The sequence below is a fragment of the Mustela nivalis genome, assembly GCF_964662115.1.
Source record: "Mustela nivalis genome assembly, chromosome: 9".
Lineage (NCBI taxonomy): Eukaryota > Metazoa > Chordata > Mammalia > Carnivora > Mustelidae > Mustela > Mustela nivalis.
The window spans coordinates 34,646,272-34,666,220 of record NC_139028.1 but is presented as its reverse complement, the minus strand read 5'-3'; the positions used below and the strand labels follow the sequence as shown (position 1 = coordinate 34,666,220).

Genomic DNA, 19,949 nt, shown 5'->3' with positions numbered 1-19,949 from the left:
TATTGCAGTCACTTCTGCTGCTTGCCAATACCTGGGGACACAGCCCTCTTGTTGCTGCTTTCCCTGGTACGGCTGCCAAGACTGTTGCTCAACTGAACTGTACGTTCCTTTCTTCCAGGGTCTCTTGTGCCCTTTACTACAGCATCTCCAATCCCTGTAATCCACCCAGCCTGCTCTACCTGGTTAGTAACCACTCCCCTCCCAGGCTCCCTTCCTGAGGGAAGCCTTCCCAGACCTCTCTGAGAAAGCCAGTCCTCCACTGCAGTCTCCCACATACTACTTTGGAAGGCCACTCTCACCAAGGTGTACTTGCTAGCATTTATTCAGCAAGTGCATGCTAGGGCTTGCCACAAGTAGTGCACTGTTCTCAGTAAAGAGGACACAGGCGTGCACAGCAGCTACAGTCCTTGTCCCTATAGCCTCCCCTTGCTACTTGCAATTTTACTTCCGTTTCATTTATTTAGTTTGTTTGATTAAAGTTTTCCTTCCCCTTCAGCCTGTATGCTCCATAAACAAAGGGACCATGTCTGGTTTGATCCTTAGAACCTAGGACAGAGTTTCATACATAGTCGTGGGTCAGAAAAATCTTGCTGAATGAGTGAACAGGTATAGAGAGATGGGAAAGGTGTGTTGGTGATGTCAGCCGCAGGAATTCAGCTGTCAGGGATGAAATATGGCAGCATGGAGTAGGGTCTCTAAACTCAGAGCTTCTTTGAAGCCAGACTGTGCTGCTCACTGGTTGAATGGCTCTGGGAAAGTCAATCTCGACTTGCCTTTTTCTTTCTTTCTTTCTTTCTTTTTTTTTCCTTCCCATCAGTGCAGGCATTTTAGAAAAGATGTCCTGTAATTGTCTGACGCTAAGCCTGAGTAGAAATTAGCTTAACCCAAGACCAGAGTGATATTGTCCAGTTGACCACCCCCTTCTGCTGGCTATGAGTGTTCCTTCTAATCCTCAGTATTCCTGTAATTTCGGTTAACCAGTGTTACCAACCACTTACTATGTGCAGAGGCACTGCACTAAGTGTTCCACATGTTTTGTCTCATTTAATGACTGTAGGAAGCAAGTACTATATTTATCCCAATTTTACAGAGGATGAAATTGAGACATTAGGCAGGTTACTCAACTCAGTAGCATACAAATGCTTGAGCTGAGATTTAAACCTATGTATGCTGGTTCCAGTGTCTGAGCTCTGTTTCCTACTTCAGTCCAACTTATCATACTTGGCAGCCCATCATGGACGTTGGTGGACAGCCTACCAGGTGGAAATCCATTTTGACAATTAGCCTGCTTGGACCCATTTCCCACACTAACATCTCCCCTGTTCCATCTGAATCTGAACACGTTTGGCAGGAAACACAAGGAGCTTTCTATATCTATCTATCTATCTATATCTGTATTTTTCTCTATCTATCTATCTATCTATCTATCTATCTATTTGAATTAGTGTTTTCATTTTTGTTGGGTAAATACTCAGTAGTGGAATTAATGGATCATATGGTAATTCTATTTTTAATTTTTTGAGGAACCTCCATACTGTTTTCCACAGTGGCTATTCCAATTTGCATTTCCACCAACAGTTCATGAGGGTGCTTTAACATAGTTTAAAAAGGAAAAAATAAATCTGAACCCATTCTTTTAAAGGATGATTTTTACATTTACAACCCATAAATTCATACTTCCTGAATACACACCACCCCCCTGCCCCACATTCCCAGGCATACGTTGGTGTTTGCTCTCAAAGACTGTACACGATTGTTTTTGGAGACCCTTTTGACTCAGCACTGTGACCCCATCACAACACATACTCATAATAGGAGTCTCACACAAACACATCTTTATCTATTTCCTACCTGCATGCAAAGAACAAGGGGAAGTGGGATGAAAGCAGTTTCAAAAGAACACATAAGACAAAACCAGTGAGACAGTGGGCTGGTGAGCGGGTTGAAGCAGGAAGTGATGGGGCAGTGGTGAGAGTGAACACAGGTGGGTGGGCGACATGCAGAGACAAATCAGTGGTTGGCACTGACATGAGGTGTTTCTTCCCTGCATGCCAGTTGCCGCCCCTTCAAAAGCCACACTGACAGGATAGGTCAGGCAGGCAGAGTGCAGCTCAAAGTGGCATTTTAGACTGCCTGCATGTTCCTTAGTGCTGGGCAACTGCAGACCCTGGAAAGGTAGCAGAACATCGAGAGACCAGGAGCAAGGAAAACGGTGTTCTGGTCTCGACCCTCGTTCAAACGAACGGATGCTCTCTGTTCTGTTCCCTGGTTGTCTGTTAAATGTAAGAACAGAACAAGATGGACTCTCAGCTGACTTCCAGCTAAGTGTTCTAAATTTAAGCAACAGTGGAGAAACCGTATTAAAGGCAGGTCTCCATAACCTCGGAAATGGTGGCAGTTAAAATGCTTTTTTGATGGAAAAGCAACCCGCTCTAAGTATAAGTAAGTTTTACCGAGGGGAAGCTGCCATTTGCAGGACCACCTGGAGTGCCAGCACCTTGAAGTCCCGCCAGGCCTGCACATAGCAGAGAGAAGGCCAGGCTCAGCCTGCTGGCCCCAGCTCTGAACCCCCAGGAAGCCACTCACTCTCTCAGCTTGCCAACCCACTTGGCCTCCACTGGGTCCTGAGCAAGAGGCACCATCCCCCTGTCCTTAGAGTGCAAAGAGCGAAGATTCTGAACTTGATGACATCCGGCACTGCGGAAAGTACGATGGGCTTAATGAGCCGTATAAACGCCTGGATTACTGGAACTGGCAGGGGAGAGGGACAGAGAGTGCAAACAATGCCAGGAAGGAGGGGGGTGCTGCAGAGAGAAAAACAGATTTCTCACATTTTATCTGTGAAATTGTAGAGACACAAATTAGTTACATTAAGAGTTAAGTATCAGGAACAGGGACAACTGATAGGAATCTTGACATTGCAAATGGAAATGGCAAAATATTCCAGTTAAGGCAACATCTGGGCTCTGGATTTTTTCCTCAGGCAATGCCTCAGCCCCCCTCAGAGCAGCCAGGACTAAAGCCTACCTCAGCGGTCCCTGCAAGCCATAAGGACAGAATCTATATTTTCTTTTGCTAATGGCCTTTTCTCTAGAATAAATATACATATCAGACTGCTCTTCAAACTGGCTTTTCTTCAACGACAGGCAGCACCAATCACCTCCTCTCAGCATCCACCCTTTGCTGCCCGCACCCCCAATGCCACGCAGCGCCCTGGTACTTGTAGGCAGAGCCTCAGAGCCCTCACCTTTGTCTCCTACCCAACCCCACCCCAACACACTTGCCTCTCCGCTATCCTTTCCTACTCTTTTACTAAGAACACACCATTTCCCGGTGCCTCCAGTGGAGCCCTGAGGAGTGGGTGCGAGGAGTCTGAAGGTTGTGTTCAGTGTGCCCTCTGTATACCGTCCCACATCTTCTCTTGCCTTCTCCTCCAAACCCCTGACAGGGCAAGTCCGTGTTCCCATCCCCTTCTCCTCTAGCACCAGCACATCTCAGTCTGCCTTTCTCGGCCTCCCCCAACCCAGCTCCAGATCTCCCTTTGGCCCCTGGCGCCCCCTTCTGGCTTCTGTGATACACCCGGGTAGTGACTTTCTTAACCTTTCTTTGTTAGGCTGCTGCTGGCCTCTCCACCTTCTGCCCCATCAGTCTGCCCAGGGAGTGTATCACAATGAGAGAAGCGGACTTCTATGTTTTTCCGCATCCTGCAGAACAATATCTTAGTTTGTTTTACATTTGCTTTGGGTGTTTTAAAAATGCAGATTCATGGGTCTTGCCCAGACCCATTCAAGCATAGTTTCCAGGAAAGGTCCCAAGAATGGGCTTTTATTTTATTTTTTAAATTTTTTATTGTGTTACATTAATTACCATAAAATACATCATTAGTTTTTGATGCAGTGTTCCAAGATTCATTGTTTCTGTACAACACCGAGTGCTCCATGCAATACGTGTCTTCCTTAATACCCACCACCAGGCTCACTCATCCCCCCCACCCCCTCCTCTGAAATCCTCAGTTTGTTTCTCAGAGTTCACCGTCTCTCATGGTTTGTCTCCCCCTCCAATTTCCTCCAATTCACTTTTCTTTTCCTTCTCCTAATGACCTCCGTGTTACTCTTTATGTTCCACAAGTAAGTGAAACCATGTAATTGGCTCTCTCTGCTTGACTTATTTCACTCCTCATAATCTCCTCCAGTCCCATCCATGTTGATGCAAAAGTTGGGTATTCATCCTTTCTGATGGCTGAGTAATATTCCATTGTATATATGGACCACATCTTTCTCCATTCGTCTGTTGAAGGGCATCTTGGCTCTTTCCACAGTTTGACTATTGTAAATACTGCTGCTATGAACATGGGGCTATATATGGTCCTTCTTTTCACTACCTCTGTATCTCTGGGGTAAATATCCAGTAGTGCAATCACCGAGTCATAGGGTAGCTCTATTTTTAATTTTTTGTTTTCCAAAGTGGCTGCACCAACTTCTCTTCCCACCAACAGTGTATGAGGTTCCCCTTTCTCCACATCCTCTCCAACATTTGCTGTTTCCTGCCTTGTTAATCTTTGCCATTCTGATAATGTGCTTTTATTTTTTTTTATTTTTTTTAAAGATTATTTATTTATTAATTTGACAGGCAGAGATCACAAGTAGGCAGAGAAGCAGGTAGAGAGAGAGGAGGAACCCGGCTCCCTGCTGAGCAGAGAGCCCGGTGCAGGGCTCGATCCCAGTACCCTGAGATCATGACCTGAGCCAAAGGCAGAGGCTTTAACCCACTGAGCCACCCAGGCGCCCCGAGAACGTGCTTTTAAAACAAGTTCTCCAGGGGAATCTTTTGCACACTGAAGACTGATGGTCTCTGAGCACCTCTAGCACTCTCCTGAATTCTGAGCTACAAACCACTATCCCTACCTGAATGTTCCATGGGAATTTCAGACTCAGTCTTTTTCTCTCAGGCATGCTTCTCACTCAGACATATACTTTATCTTTTCCCCTCCACACTCTCATTAGAATCTGTCTGGTCATTCTGACTTTTTCCTCTCCCTTCCTCTTCTACCTGGTGGCCAATGAGTCCTAGCCAGCAGGCCTGGACTGCCGGCTAACCATTCCATTCTCACTTACACTGGGTTTGTGCCTTCTCGGAACAGTAATGTCAGTCTTTTACCGATTGCTGCATGTTTGGTGATTTCTCTCTAATCCTTTTGTCACTGTGGAACCATGTGACCTTTCCAGAACTCAGAAAGAACCTGTTCATATCCTGTAGGAAACTGCCTACCAGGAAAGCATTGCTTTGAAGGTTCTTCTTGCTCTGAGATCCACACCCCTTTATACACAAGGTTCTCCCACTGCCTTCTATGCACCATGCTAGACCCAGAGCAGCAATTCTATGACAGATGTCAGCTTCTGACCATGTTGCTTCAGGTCTTTTCGCCTCTCCATCCATTCAGATTGAGTTAAAGTTCCTAACCCTCTACCAACAAGTAGATAGGGAACTACAGTAGAATAATAGAATATAGTAAGTGAAAAATCCATTAGCTATTAAGTATCAGCCAGACACGGTTTCAACAGCTAAGAGCACTTGGAGGTTGGTACCATTATTATTGCCCCTTTCAAGAAGAAGATCCTGGAGCCCACAGAATTCAGGTGGCAGGACTGAATTCCCACGACAGGCATTCTACCACCCACGGAAGTAACAACACCAGGTTTTGCATCCAGGTCAGTCTGATCTTAAGTGCAGGTTTCTTTCTAACCCATATGTATCCTATGTCTTACAGTATGTTGTAGGGTCACAGATGGAGGCTTTTGACCTCTTCCCTGTCTGATAAAATGGTACTTATCCATTAAGGTTCTACTCAATGTTACCTTGTCCATAAAGTGATTCTGAGCTCCACTGAAGAAGCATTCAACTTTCCGGCTTTCAGGGTAGCTTTTATTTTGTTTGTATTTGTTTCTGCACTTGAAGGATTAGCCCTGTAAGTTACAGTGGTTTTTGCCCAGCAAACATCTGTCAAATTAATAAATGTAATTTCCAATCAATGGGGTTATCAGAGATAGATAGCCCTCATGCAGAGCGAACTTCTCCACGAACCAAAGAAAAGCCAAATACTCGAAAGAACTTGTGGTCTTCTCCCCCCAGGGAAGCCAAATTACTATTTCTCTGATACTCTCCCTTGCAATCCAGCTTCCCTATGTCCTATCTGGACTTTAGGGTTCCACTCACCCTGAGCCTTTCGTCTGAGCAAGACTCTATCAAACATTCCAATTCACTGTTTAGGAAGACGTTCATCAGATGATTTCTTCTTGCAGAGACATCAAAAGCCGCACATATCTGTCCATTTCCTGCTGATAATGTATATGATTTTTATTTTCCAAATCCACCATTTAAATCCAGGTGGGAGGGAATGAATCAGAGAGAAATACCATTGCTTTTGGCTGATGACAGCAGCGTAATCATTTGTATTTTCCCCAACCTGCAAAATGTCAACACATTAGAAAAAAAAAATGCAGACATTTCACATTCCATTCCTGATGAGGTTCCTTGTCGTTCCCTCGCACCCCACCCTCCTCTATCTGAATCATTGACATCTGGCTATTAGTCTAAGCATTTAGAATGTAACACTGAGCATTCAGGGTGTGCTGATGTCAGCACACATACCAGAGCTTGTGGTTCGGCATAGACCAAAGTCTTGTCTCTTTCAAGTTTCTGATGAGCTGACAGATTTGAATTAACTTCTGATATTAACTTCTTCAGCTTTTGTCTTTGTGGTAAATACACAACAGGGAGTGCTAAAGAGAACAAAACAAAGATGGCTGCCTTTTTTGGCCTCTTTATTCACAAGTCTTCTTGCTGCAAAGCCCGGTTAATCTTCCTTGTAAAACAACACAGTGCCATGTTTTCCACTGTAATTAAAGACAATGGAGGGAAAGTTCCCTTTGAAGGGGAATGAAGCGCCTTCATCAGCCAGCACTGCTGAAAATAGGTTTATGTTTCACCAACAAGTGTAACGCGTGCATCCTCTAATTAGATTTCTTGCTCCTCTTTTAATCACCAAGAACATCATTATCCTTTTGGTTCCTCATTAGGGAGGTCACATAGTTCATATGCATACTTATAAAACCTATCCAAATTTCAGAACAAAACTGTATCTTCTTACACTTCAGATATTTCATTGATCTTGCTATGCTATCACCAAGTTCAACTTGCCTGTGGGGTTTTTCTTTCTTTTCTTTTTTAATGTGATCACCCTAACACCTGCTATTTGAGTAGAATTACAGTGGTACACTCTAATGTTGCTGAAGAACCATGCCATATTTTCATGCAATCATGGAAAGGAAAAGCCATGACACATTTCAATACATGCATTGCCATTTTTAAGCTTCAAATCTCTTGCAAGACAAAATTTCATCAGTAAGCTCAAATATATTTGAGGGGAGCTTTGTTCTGGGTTTGGGTACTCTGATCTTCAATACGTGCCCCCTCCAAGGGTGATCTGCCACCCCTCAGATGCAGCAGCATAGTCTTACTTCCAGGGTAGCTACAATGACAGGCTGCTTCTAGGTTAAGCCCTCCATCAAATTGCTTCTTAAAAATCTGATGTTTAGTATATTTAATTTAGCGAAATAAGTCGCTTCTCCACAATGGACTTTATTTTATTTATTTGTTTGTTTCTTATTTCCTTCTCTTAACCCTGCTAAGCCACCTGGCCATAAATCTTCCCTCTGGCCCAGAGTACACACACCAATTGACCTTCATGCCATTTACCATTTCTGGAATTTATCTCTTGATCTCTCTTTTCTTTCTATATGTTGAAGATCAAAAATGTTTTTGTCTGCGTACCTGTCCCCAAGGCATTTTGTTGTTGTCACTGTTGTCATTTACAGTTTGTTTTGTGGCTTCGGATCATCATTTCAGCTTTTACTGTCAGGGTGCTCCACGTCAGGCATGAAGGAAACAGTGTGCAGCACTGAAAGGGTAGAGGAGCGACTGGATCGAGGAAAAGGGCAAAAACACACATTCTCACTTCCAATTTATCCCTGCCAAATCTCTAATTAAACCTGATATTTGTACTGTCCATTCTAATTGAACTGAGTCACTGTTAACAGTAAAAATGATTCCTTAAATGTGGCAATTGCCCAGAGAAAGAGTTGGGCCTCTAAATACACTTTCTTCCTTAGGAAGCTATGGCCTGTGGTTAGTAGCTACTTCAGGTCTTTTAAGGAGTGACCAGGTCACTTGCTTGCTCACCATAGCCAAGTTTTCTTTCAGCTGGTGTTTGGCACTTGTCCTTGAGGACCTAGTATTCCACAGGGTCTCTGTTTAAAGCAGGATGTTCACAGAAGATCCTTTGAAGGATCAGGAGTTATTGCCCTGGTTCTAATTTACCTCCTATTTATTCATCCTTTACTTCTACTCAGTGATCTTACACATCATCTTAACTATCTTCAAGGCAATCCTACAAGAGGAAATGAAACTACCCCTCCCCATTTTATACATTAAAAAAAAGAAAAAAAGAAAAAAAAAAAAAGCTGTTTCAGAGTCGAAAGTCTTGTCCAAAGTCATACTGCTAGTGAATCCCAGAGCCAGAATTCAGGTTCAGTCTGCTCTGACTTGAAGCTCTGACTTGAATTTAATTCTCCTAACACACAAAATAAGAAGGGTGTTCCTGAGATGAAAAGGATGCTGGGGATTTGTTCCAAATGGCTTTCTTTTCAGAATCTGGGAGCATTTAAAAAATTTCCTTCCTTCCTTCCTTCCTTCCTTCCTTCCTTCCTTCCTTCCTTCCTTCCTTCCTTCTCTGTCCTTCACTTCCTTCCATTGTTTGTTAACTGATTTAGACTAGAAGAAATGTTATTCCAGGTTCTATTAAAGTATAAGCTCTGTGAAAGCAGAGACTGTGTAGCCCTTTCTCTCTGAAAACAGACTGGTCACAACAGCTTCCCAACAATACTTGCGGAGTGAATGACCCTGGGTCTCTGAGGCTAGTGTAGGGTCCCTTACCCTTGCAAGACTGGTCCTTTGTCCTTGGACCATGGAGCTTAGATCTGGATGTCTCCATCACTCTATGGAATGCGCAATATCTTCCCAATCTCACCTAACGGCCAACAGCATCACTCAGCAACAAACCCCTTATCTCATGATCTTACTTCTTCATTCTATCACCAGCAAAACCTCACCTAGGGTTCAAAATATTTGGAAAAGATTAAAATAAGCATACATTAGCTTTAACTAAGAAGTGGAAGGTGGAGGGTGTGGAAGCTCCACAGAGTTGTTTCCCATGATCACATGACTACCAGGTACTATACTAATCACTCTGACTCTTTATCCTATAAAATCAGTATTATTGCTTCTATTTTCGGTAAGAAAACTAAAAGTACTTTGTATGAGATCACATAGCTGGCAGGCCACAGAGTCAAGATCTAAACTCATATTGGTCTGACTCCAAAGTTGCCAAGATTAGTACGCTTTTGCAGTGGTCATGGACTTTATCTTAAAGGATCTTTGGGCTGCAAAGGCAAGAGAGCAACACAAGGGGTACAGATGCATCCAAAACCTTCCTTAAGGTTCATAGGAGACCTACACTCTACCTGTTCATTCAGGGACATGACTTCTTAGACATTCCGTCTTATCTTTCCTTCACACCCTTGTCCTTCATCTAGATGCATTTCAGGGTTAGTGTTCCACAGTATAACACACAATTGAAAATTCACTTCGTGTTTCCAAGTTCTGGATTCTAAATTTAAGATAAGAACTAACTTTCTCCCTATTTCCACCAAGAAGGAGGGGGAAGAGGAAAAGTAAGGTGTGGGGGAGGAGGAAGAAGAGGAAAGCACCACTTGAATTCCTGACCATATTTATTGAAATTAAAGCTAGTATTATCTTGGGTACCAAGTTAATGTCGCTGTTGTTACTTGAAGAAACCAAGGTATAGGAAAACCACAGTCAGCTTGATATCTTGAGGATATGTGTGTTTAAGCTTTAGGACTACCACTGTTCAGCTCAGCCACTGTTCCTCCAGTAGCATGTCCTTCCTTTAACAGATTCATTGAGCTAACATTTGCAAAAGCCTCCTACCAGCCCGAGGGACCAAAAGTGAGCCCCAAGTGTTTGTGGAAACACACCAATTAGCTGAACAGTGGTAATCTATATTAAAGCACAAAGAAGCATATGACCAATCAGGTGAGTGACCTTACAATACAGAAATCCTAAGGGAGAGACACAAACTAAATGCTTTTTTTTCCTCATTAATAGTACCATCAGGGTTACTGCAATGATGTAATTAAAAAATCAGTTCATAGCTGACAGTTTTTATCTCACATTCCTCCAACCTAGAGAATGGTACACAGATGTGAGCCTCACTTCCTGTGCTGAACAAAATCCAAGAGCCCTCTTATAGGTCCCTTGGTGTCCTGGCATTTAGCCCAGCTGCCAAATCTCAAATGTGTGCAGGATCCATATGAGGAAAGCGATGTTCACTTTAATCTCTGTTATATTGGATTACATTACCTCGTTGGTCAGACTAGCTCAGACATTGCTCATAGACTGACTGACTAAAGGCACTTTGGCATTAAATTGCCATATTGTCTGATACATTAAAGCAGGGCTTCTCATATTGGCTAAAGAATAAAGCTCCTTAAAGCTGCACAGAAAGAGTGACCACAGAAAAAGGAATTTGGGGGCCCAGAAATGCTTGGTGCCCTCTTGCTCTCAGGAGATGACATGCTGAGATGCAAAAACCCAGAGTGGTGGTGGTTTTGCACCAACTGGAAAGGGCCATCTGGCTGCTCACCAGCTGTCCCTTATAGTACCAGATGTAGTTTCCATTCCTACAATAACTCAAAATGCTAATAGGAGAAGAGCCTTAGGGGTCATCAATCCCAACCTCCTCTCCTTTTGTAGATGGGAGAACCAAGGCCAGAGAGGGGATACCATTCATCTAGGGAGCAGCAGAATCACAGAGAAATTGGGTCTCCAGATTCCTAGCCAATTATTCTTCTCACTAGGTGGTGTTGTGTCTTTGGAAAACATGCACAAATGGTCATTTTCCACAGAAAGGAAGTCAAGTTGTAACAATCCATGGTATAGACTTTGTAGACAGAGTCACTCAGTTCTAATCCAGCCCCCAGATAAATTGGGTGGCCATAGCAAAGCACTTAACTTTTCTGGTCTTTAGTTTCTCCATTTATAAAATGAGAATGCCAGTAGTACACAGCTCATAACATTTTGTGAAGATTAAATGAGTTAATATATGTTTAACATTTAGAATCACACTTGCCACAGAGAGAGCACAATGTAAATGCATGTTACCATCCTAAGCAAGCCGAGCAGCCTTTATGCCTGCTAAGTCACCCTCACGGTTTCTACTCTATCGAACACTCCAGAACTGAAGTTTAACTGTGGCTATAAACCTCTGCCTGATCAGTAATGAACTCCTTATTGCAACTGCCACACACCACCAAAAAGACTCATTTCTCTTTATGATTCTGCCTCCTTCTCTCTCTGTACCTCACCCTTCATGCTTTGCCTTCCCCATACACTGCTTTTTTTCTTCTTTGTTTTAGTAATATCCAACCTTCTGCTGGTAGCATGACATCCAAAGAAATGCTTAAATACACTGGTAGAACTTGGGAAAAAGTGATGCCTACACTGTTTTTTTTTTCTCTGCGTCTCTGGAGTGAAACTTATTAGGCCTTCAGTTGTTTCTTAATAATATCAACATCATGAATTAGACAAAGACATACATATAATTAGCTTAATGTATATTCTCTTTTTTAAAATCTATCTTCTTTAAAAGATAAGGATTTAGATGTTCTAATGAGTTCATAAAGAAATGAGCAATGCAGATTTGTAAGACATGTATGTTTCTATAAAAGTATCTATTTATCTATATCAATATCTATTTACTGACAGAGTTAGTTAGATACTTTAAAGGAAACATATATGCTTTACCAGTCTGCATTGGTCATTTCTTTATGAACTCATTAGAATATCTAAATCATTTATCTTTCGAAGAAGATAATATAGAGAATTACCTTGAGCTCCAGCTTGGGCATTTTTCAACTCAGTACATTCTATAAGCCAGTATGGTTCCTTAAGATATATGTCTTGACTGGTGGAGGCCCTAGAGTCAGGCTACTTTCATAAATATGTATGAAGCCTTCATGGGGATGATAGCACTGGGCTTATGCCTGGATCCTGCCCTTGTCTGTGAATATTCTATAACGAAAATGCAGAGGACAATGAGCCAGACTCTCAAGCCATTAAGTAAATGTGAAATTTTAGTCAATAGGAGAATTGTGTACACTGGAAATCTGAGGAAGAAAAGGTATCCATGTGGAAATTCCTGGACTTGGAACAGTTCTGTGCTCATTGCTGAAGTGAGAAGCTTATAGTTCCCCAAGAAAAAGGTTAGCATCAGTCTCTTTCTAGGCAAGGCAGGGATCCACACCATCACACTGACAAGCAAGCAGAATGACTACAGTTCTGTCTTGAGGAGAACCCTGCACCAATTTTTCTTCTTAAATTAATCATGCTTATTTCCAATAAGCCAGTTTGCTTCTCAAAGCAAAGGAAGTCCTGGCTTGAGAAGGCAAAGAGGCATGCTTGTCTTGTTTGCAACTCCTTTTCTTTGTCACTGGCTCTACAGGAATGTCTCTTGATGGCTTCTCACCCCTTGTGTCATACTTGTTTCCATGTTCCCTACTCTCTGCTTGCTAGCTACTGGTCTTGCTTATCACTCCAATTTCTTATGTCCTTCAAATAAAGATGATGGAGGAATGCAAATTTGAATTAGACCCTGATACACTTGCCTGGGTCCTTAGCACAGGTTCGGCAATCCCACTTCATGTGATTTGTCTTCTCGAGGGTGGTAGGTGAAGTGAAAGGAGCAACACTTGTGACTCAAAGGTCTTGTTTTATAATGGAGCATGGGTGGCTCACTATGGCATGTAAAAGGGCCAGAGAGACCAGAAGAAAGGGTGAAGGGAGAACTCTATCAGGTTGCACCATTAGGGGTCCATTTGGAAAGAACACAGAGTCTTTTTTGTGGCCTCCAGAGAGTCACTGCTGACTGATGCAATAAGCCCAGTCATAGTCTCTAAAACTCTTGAGTATAATTATTGATTCTTCCTCAGATACCTCAGGAAGAGCCTTCACGATACCTGTTACACAGGATGAAAAGTTGGCCACACAAACACCTAGAATCCTGTTGCTCACAATGTGTTTCCTTTCCTTTTGCTTTCTTTCCCTTACCTACTTCTCTCCACCATGAGCTGTCCCCATGCCCCATGCTTGCCCTCCCCTTCCTATTCCTATCTGTCGTTGACACCACCTTCACAGTTAGAGCACAGTACTACTTGCAAAGTAACAGTCATGCCATACCATTTAGCCCTATCTGCTGCCCTAACTTTTTAGCCCATAGGCCTATCTGAATGCCAATGCCTCCCTCTACCCCTTTTAGTTTTTAAACCTGTCTTTGAGAGCAGGCTATAGTGCTTAAGGTACTTCAGTGAGTTACCCCTTTGGGTTTCTAAATACTCCCAATGGGTGTTTTCCATTTGTCCAGATTTGGAAGGATCAATGGTGGGACGTGGGAGATGGGGGAATGCTCACAGAGAAGCATGTCTATATATATATGCTTGTCAGGGAATAATTATGGTACCCTTTGGGTGCATGCTAATGGATCTGTCTCTCTTTCCCCTACACAGGGCCTGGAGCAGTCATTGATGGTGTAAACTCGGCTTCTAGAGCACTGGCTTGTCTCTGGCTATCAGGGACCCTCTTTGCCCACTTCTTCATCAAGTTTTGATAAGAAATCATAGGTCCTCTGAGCAACGCCTGCTTCTCCATATCACAGACTTTAATCTACACTGCGGAGGGCAAACCAGTTTGGGCTTTTTCTTTGTTTGCTTCTGTTCTTCTTCTTGATTTCTTTTGGGGGAGTTTGATTTATTTGATATTTTCCTCTAGTTTGAATGAGTGGGGTGGGGAGGAGGGGTGGGCAGGGTTCTACCATGTGTAGGATAATCATTCATTGGTGTGTCCAAAAATAGAATCTGCCCCTGCTACCTTGGCCCTTCCCTTTCCTCTGCTCCTCTCCCCATCATCATCACTATCAACCTCCCCTCCCCCTACACACCAAACCATAAGCTCCATTTGGGCAAAAATGTGCCTCATGATAAACACCCTGAAGACACAACTTGACTTATAATGTAGTGCACAGCAAGAGTTATATCCAAGTGTCCTATTATCAGTGTCTTTTAAGCTTTGGATCATTTTTCTTATTATAGTGTACATATCCCTCTCTCCATGCTTATTATTATCTAATTACATTCGGGTTCACATCCTTTCTTTCTGGGAAGGTATCTCAATATACCCATGTCCATACATATATGTATTTTATTTTCTTGTCTCCTTCTCTAGCCATTTTGCCCTATTTGCTTTCTCTATCAGCTATAGAGATTAGAGGTTTGGAGCTCTGCACACAACCTAAAAGTTAAAAATTAGAAGTCACTTGACCAAAAAAGGGGAAAGCATTTTGAGGATAGTACTTCTCTTTAAAAACTGTTGTCTAACTCGTTAAAAAATAAAATCCACAGATGGCTGATTATTTAGGGTTTATCAAGCTATTGAAGTAATTATATGATTATCCATCTACTCAATTATTTGATTTATCTCTCCCTCCAATTATCTACCCACCCATCTTCCTCTCTAGCAATCTATTTACTCCATGTATCAATCTATCAATGTAATTATCTAACACTTTCTATTTCTTTCCCTACTACTCACTATCAGTTCATCACCATATTAATTTCTAATCATATCAGGTCTCTTCCATTTTATTTGTTTGTACTCTATCTTCAGCAGACATTGCAACTTCAAAAATACCTATCAACTTTCTTATGAAAGCCAGTGGTCTTACAGGCTAACAACATAGACAAGCAATATGTCAAGGACTCTTTGGAATGTGGTATCCTATCATCCAAAGTAGATGCTATTAACAGATGGACCAAAGTAGCAATCTAAGGATCAGTCACTCACTATTCCCAGAAGAGACTATGTTTCCAAAAACATCTTCTTGGGAAACATATCAGCCCTGGAAAAGCCTTGATCAATACTGTGGTTTTTTGTTTTGTTTTTATTTTTGTTTTTATTTTCGTTTTTTTTCCTTTCACACTTGAAGGACCAAGGGGGCAACCTTCATGTTTTTCTCAGCCTTTCAAGAAAGTGTATGTCGGGAACCTACGGGACTTACTCCATGGATGGCTTTTCTTAATAGCAAGAACATAGAGAGGAAATACATGTCTGTCCCTGCAGTGTGAGGAGAGAAGTCCACCTGAGTGCAATGATTTCAGCTATTGTCTCCTCCCTGCTCCAGTTTTGGTTTAATCTGTTTGAAAACTATCCCGTAAAAAGCTGATGGAAGCCAATTACATGGCGGGTGTGTTGACAACTCTGGTATTTGTTTCAGGAAGCTCTTCTGAGCTGAGGGCACTTGAGCAACTGACTTAATTTCCAAGCACTTGATTAACACAACACTGCAAACAGGAGGGGAACGTGTAAATGACATACAATTTCCTCTGATACAGGCTGCTTCTCTAGTAGCTTTGGAGAAGAATGCCCTCAGTGGTCCATGTTCAAAGCAGTTCCAGAAGACAAACAAGAGCTGACTGGACTTTTCTGCATCATCTCCTGGGACCAGAAGGACTCGACGAGCAAGGGTGCCCATAATCCAGAAGAATGGTATTGAAAACCATGCAAGGTTGCGCCCCTTTTTACCTGTGCCGCAAGGGCTGACCTACTAAGAGCATGAGAAAGAAGCATCAATGGTGACTGTCTAACAGACCTGCCCTGCCTCAGTTGAAAAACATTCAGATCCACAGTCTAAATAAATATGAGCTTTATAGAGCTCCATTCCCTTAATGCTTAATTGATCTTCTTCCTCCAATATAAGCGGTCTCTTTGTTTTGTCCATAATGGCACATGAACATGACATACACAGTGGGGGAATATATACTTAGATATAAATACATGCATAAATAGATACATAAATACAAATGCAGGTAGTCTTGGCATACAGAAAGCTAGGCACTTTTGTAAGAGTTGGAACTAGTATGAGTGGAATTAATATTACATTTGCCAGCTGTAAACAGACATCTGCATTTCCTAGTGAGTTGCCAGGAGCCAGATTCTGGGAACATAAATGATGTGCCAAAAGCAGTGTATTGATTCCAAGTTCCAGGGACAATCATGAGCAGACGCAAAGTCAGAATTAAAGGTCGGACATCAATGTTTCAGATCTGTCATCACTTTCAGCACCTGGAGTCGGGTTGGTGTCAGACATTGGTATGGGAATTAAATGTGTCATTTGAGTGTTCTACTGATAATAAATGTGTTACTTTCGAGTAAAATAAACGTGGAGGCTTTGGGGAGTGGATGGTTTTGGAGAACACAGTGCTTATAATGGACAAGCTAAATACGTTCTTCAGGCCAAGACTTGTTTTTGAGGAAGGGACCCATCCTTCTTTGACCAGGAAGATCATCAGAACCTTTTGAACACAATATTGAGGTTGGGTCTCAGAGTAATTATGGAACTCTGTGCTGCCCTCTTCCACTGGATACCAGGAAAAATTTCTGGTGATTGCATATTCCAGCAATGTTTCAGAGGGAAAAAAATCCTACAGTCAATCCTCATCTGTCTGAGATAAAGAAAATCAAGTAAATAAGACCAAGGAAACTGGGCATTAGGAAAGAAAATGGCTCTTCTTCACTTTAGACAAACTCCAGCTTCTGTGTTGTTTGGGTTATTTTCATGGAGATGGCTCTGTAGAATAGTAGCCGTCACCCAACATTTGAAGCACATAGAGCATTAAATGCTTACAAAAGACAATATCCACACACACATATGCATTTTCAACTTCCCATATGGAGGGTAGATCAATACCCTGCTGGATAGATTTTTTTTTTTTTTCCTTCAAGGTGACAATGGTAGGGATTGGGGCATGGGAAAAAAGAAGATGAACAAAACTCTGAACAACCATTTACTCTTCATAGGCTTTCCACATGGGAAGGAAACCAAATAAGACTTACCAGGAGATTAGGTGAGAGAAATTCAGCAATGTAGTTACTCTGAAACCTCCCCCCTTCCCAAAACACAATTAATATATATTTCCACCAAAGTAATGCCAATGAAAGTGCTAGTGTTAAGGCTATGGCCAAGATCGTTTTTTGGTAGTTTAATGTCAAGTGCCTGATATAGTAATTTGCAAATCTAAGCAAGTGTGTTTAGTTTTTCTCATTTTTGTTTTAAGTGGGGGAGAGGGGACGTATAGGTGAGCAGTGGTCAAAACACACATTTATGTTATGCAGAGGGTGTTGTACATGGCTGTTCTGCAACTGTGCTAGGTGGGTCGGAAGGAGAGGTAAGGCTTTGTACCAAAAAGAGGCCTTAGTCTTTGTCTCCTGAAACCTGTGCCTCATATTATTTGATACATTCCACAGGTTGGGCAGTTCCTTCTCAAAGTCTGGGAAGGAAGGGCGTTTGGGACTCCAGAAACTTCACAACTGAGGCTATCTGTAACAAACTGTTTCTGTATGGATCCAGTCAATTTGAACTCAACATGGAGGTGTTAGCAAGTTCTACTTATGCTGGAAGGACTCTTATGTGAAAGAGCAGAGAACCTCAAAGTGAGCAGTTAGTCTCAAAGAAAGCTTATGGCAGCCATTGCATCAGGAGTGACTGTAAATGGAAAGCTCTAGTGGTGGTTGGTGCTTCCAGTGCCAAAGGGAATGTCTTCTCCTCTGGAATTGTATATGGATGTCATAAGCCCCATCAGTAAAAGGAGGGGAGTGATGGCTGAGGTTGAGGTGGGATGTAGGGGTTGGGGTCATCTTTTCCAATTTGACCCTGAGTCCTCAATTAGAACCAGCCCATCTCCCCTCCCCATTTCCCCCCCTCAAAAAAGCTTTTAAAGTTTAATCTATTTGGAATTGGGGGAAGGGGCATAAAATTCATTTGAAAATTCACCTTTTTATCTTTTACTCCAATAGTGAGAATTTTTTTTTTAATTTCACACAAGCTCTATTCCTCAGAACTTACACCCAACAGCCTCTTCTACTATCCAAAGCTTCCCTTTTGATTTTAAGACAAATAAGTTTGAGCAGTTGCAGTAAAACTTCACAGGTGTGTAACTAGGAAAGCAACATTTTCAAAAGATACCATATGATGAGAACTCCTAATGATCACTAAAAACAAACAAATAAAAATGTCAGTCTCATTTCCCTCATTTCTTACTTAAGAGAAGAGAAGTAAATGAAAGGAGGAAGAAATAGATTTGCAATTAAAAGATGGGGCAGCAAGACAGAGCTGAACCAGTGTAATTTAGCCTTCAGGTGCAGGATCCTTGGAGTCCAAAGGAATGTGGAGTGGACTTAATTAGGCACCATTGTCTTCATCCTGAAAGTAAGCAGCTAAGCCTCATTTCCAGTATTTTGAAATAGCTTCCTTTTTGTTTCTTTCAATGGTGCCCTTTAAAAGGCATACAGTTGTTCCATGCCACTGGGTGAAGAAAGAAAGATTGTGAACCCTCTACTATCCTTCTAGGGCCACATTCTACATTATTGGCAGATTTATAAGGTTATCAATAATAGCAATGATAAGTAATAATAGCTGCCCTTGTGTTAGTTAAAGGGAGCATTTTTAAACATTCAAAAATTTTTGTGACATGTAAAGTGCAGTTGTGAGGAATGTGTGGGTGTACGAAAATGTATCTGTCAATTTCAGAGTCCTTTAGACTAAAAAAAAAAATATGACTTATCAATGGTGCCGTTATAGCTGTGTCAGACAATGGGTGTGCCCATTCTCACAATTATCCTTAAAACAAATCTATGTTCAAATGCTTTAAAAAATTATCACATGATAGAAGAATATAACTTCTAGAGTTTTTTTCTTTTATTTTCTTTCTTATTTTTTCCTTCAAAAATCAATGAAGACTTGATTTCTGTCAATAATTGTATTAAGGGTGAATATACTACCTGAATTTTGTGCATGTTACATTGTAGTTGTAACCTTTTCTAATTCAGGATGAATACGAGATGGTTGTGATTGTGCAGTGTATCAATAAAGTTCAAAGAAATTTGTAACTTTCAGGGGGCTGTTTATTAGGACATCTTACTGAGTATCCAGGAATGGAGAAAAGCAGGCTACATATTTCCCACATGCTACTTTCATATGTGTGTTTTAGGCTTTGGGGAGTAGATGTAGTCAGAAAACTGAGTGGTTCTCTCTCTCTCTCTCTCTCATACACACACACACACACACACACACACACGCATGTGCGTGCAAAGGCAGTCTAGGTATTTTCCATGTTATACCTATATATCAAATATCTATGCCATTTACAAGTAATACAAAATGTAGCTGCAACCTCAAAGTGTAAATTATTTAATAACTTAAGAGAAAATGAGATTAAAAGTTTCAGAAAAATAATGACCAGATTCTGCTTAGTTTAGACATTCCTGTGGCTTGAATCCACTGAATTAAGAAACACACTGGCAAGAGTAAGTATGAGAAAATATGGTGACTATGCTCTACATTTATTCTTAAAAGTGTATGTCATTGTATTTTTCTCCATCTTAGGTTTATTGTTGTATACGTACGGGAAATAGCCTAAAAAGGGGACCTGGAGAAGAAACTTCCTCTGATTGCCTTTTCTGAAACAGACTTATCTTTCAAGAAAACTCCAACACCTCTACCTTCATCACACGCCCATCTGCTTTTCTGAAGGAATGGATATTAACCTGTTTCTTACAACTCACCTAGCTCATCTTTATACATCAGTTAACACTTCCTAGTTCTGCCATTAACTAAATATGTCACCTTGGGCTGGACACTTGACCTTGCTTCTTTTTGATTCCTCATCTGCATTATTTGTGGATTTATACTTTTGGTATGTTCTAGT

The 19,949-nt window shown here is 41.7% G+C and overlaps 1 protein-coding gene across 12 annotated transcripts in view; it reads left to right on the top strand.

The window, feature by feature from the left end:
- The window catches only part of OPCML (opioid binding protein/cell adhesion molecule like), a 1,092,873-nt gene extending 1,073,736 nt beyond the window's left edge, over positions 1-19,137 (top strand). For 8 of the 12 annotated variants that reach the window (XM_082683304.1, XM_082683303.1, XM_082683293.1 and 5 more), the window contains one exon: positions 13,698-19,137. In XM_082683304.1, the coding sequence (XP_082539430.1) occupies positions 13,698-13,798 (101 nt within the window). In that variant the 3' untranslated portion in view covers positions 13,799-19,137. Of the gene's footprint in view, positions 1-118; positions 968-13,697 lie in introns of those variants that run through there. The other 4 variants (XM_082683299.1, XM_082683294.1, XM_082683298.1 and 1 more) reach the window with 1 other exon arrangement.
- The last annotated feature ends 812 nt before the right edge of the window (positions 19,138-19,949 follow it).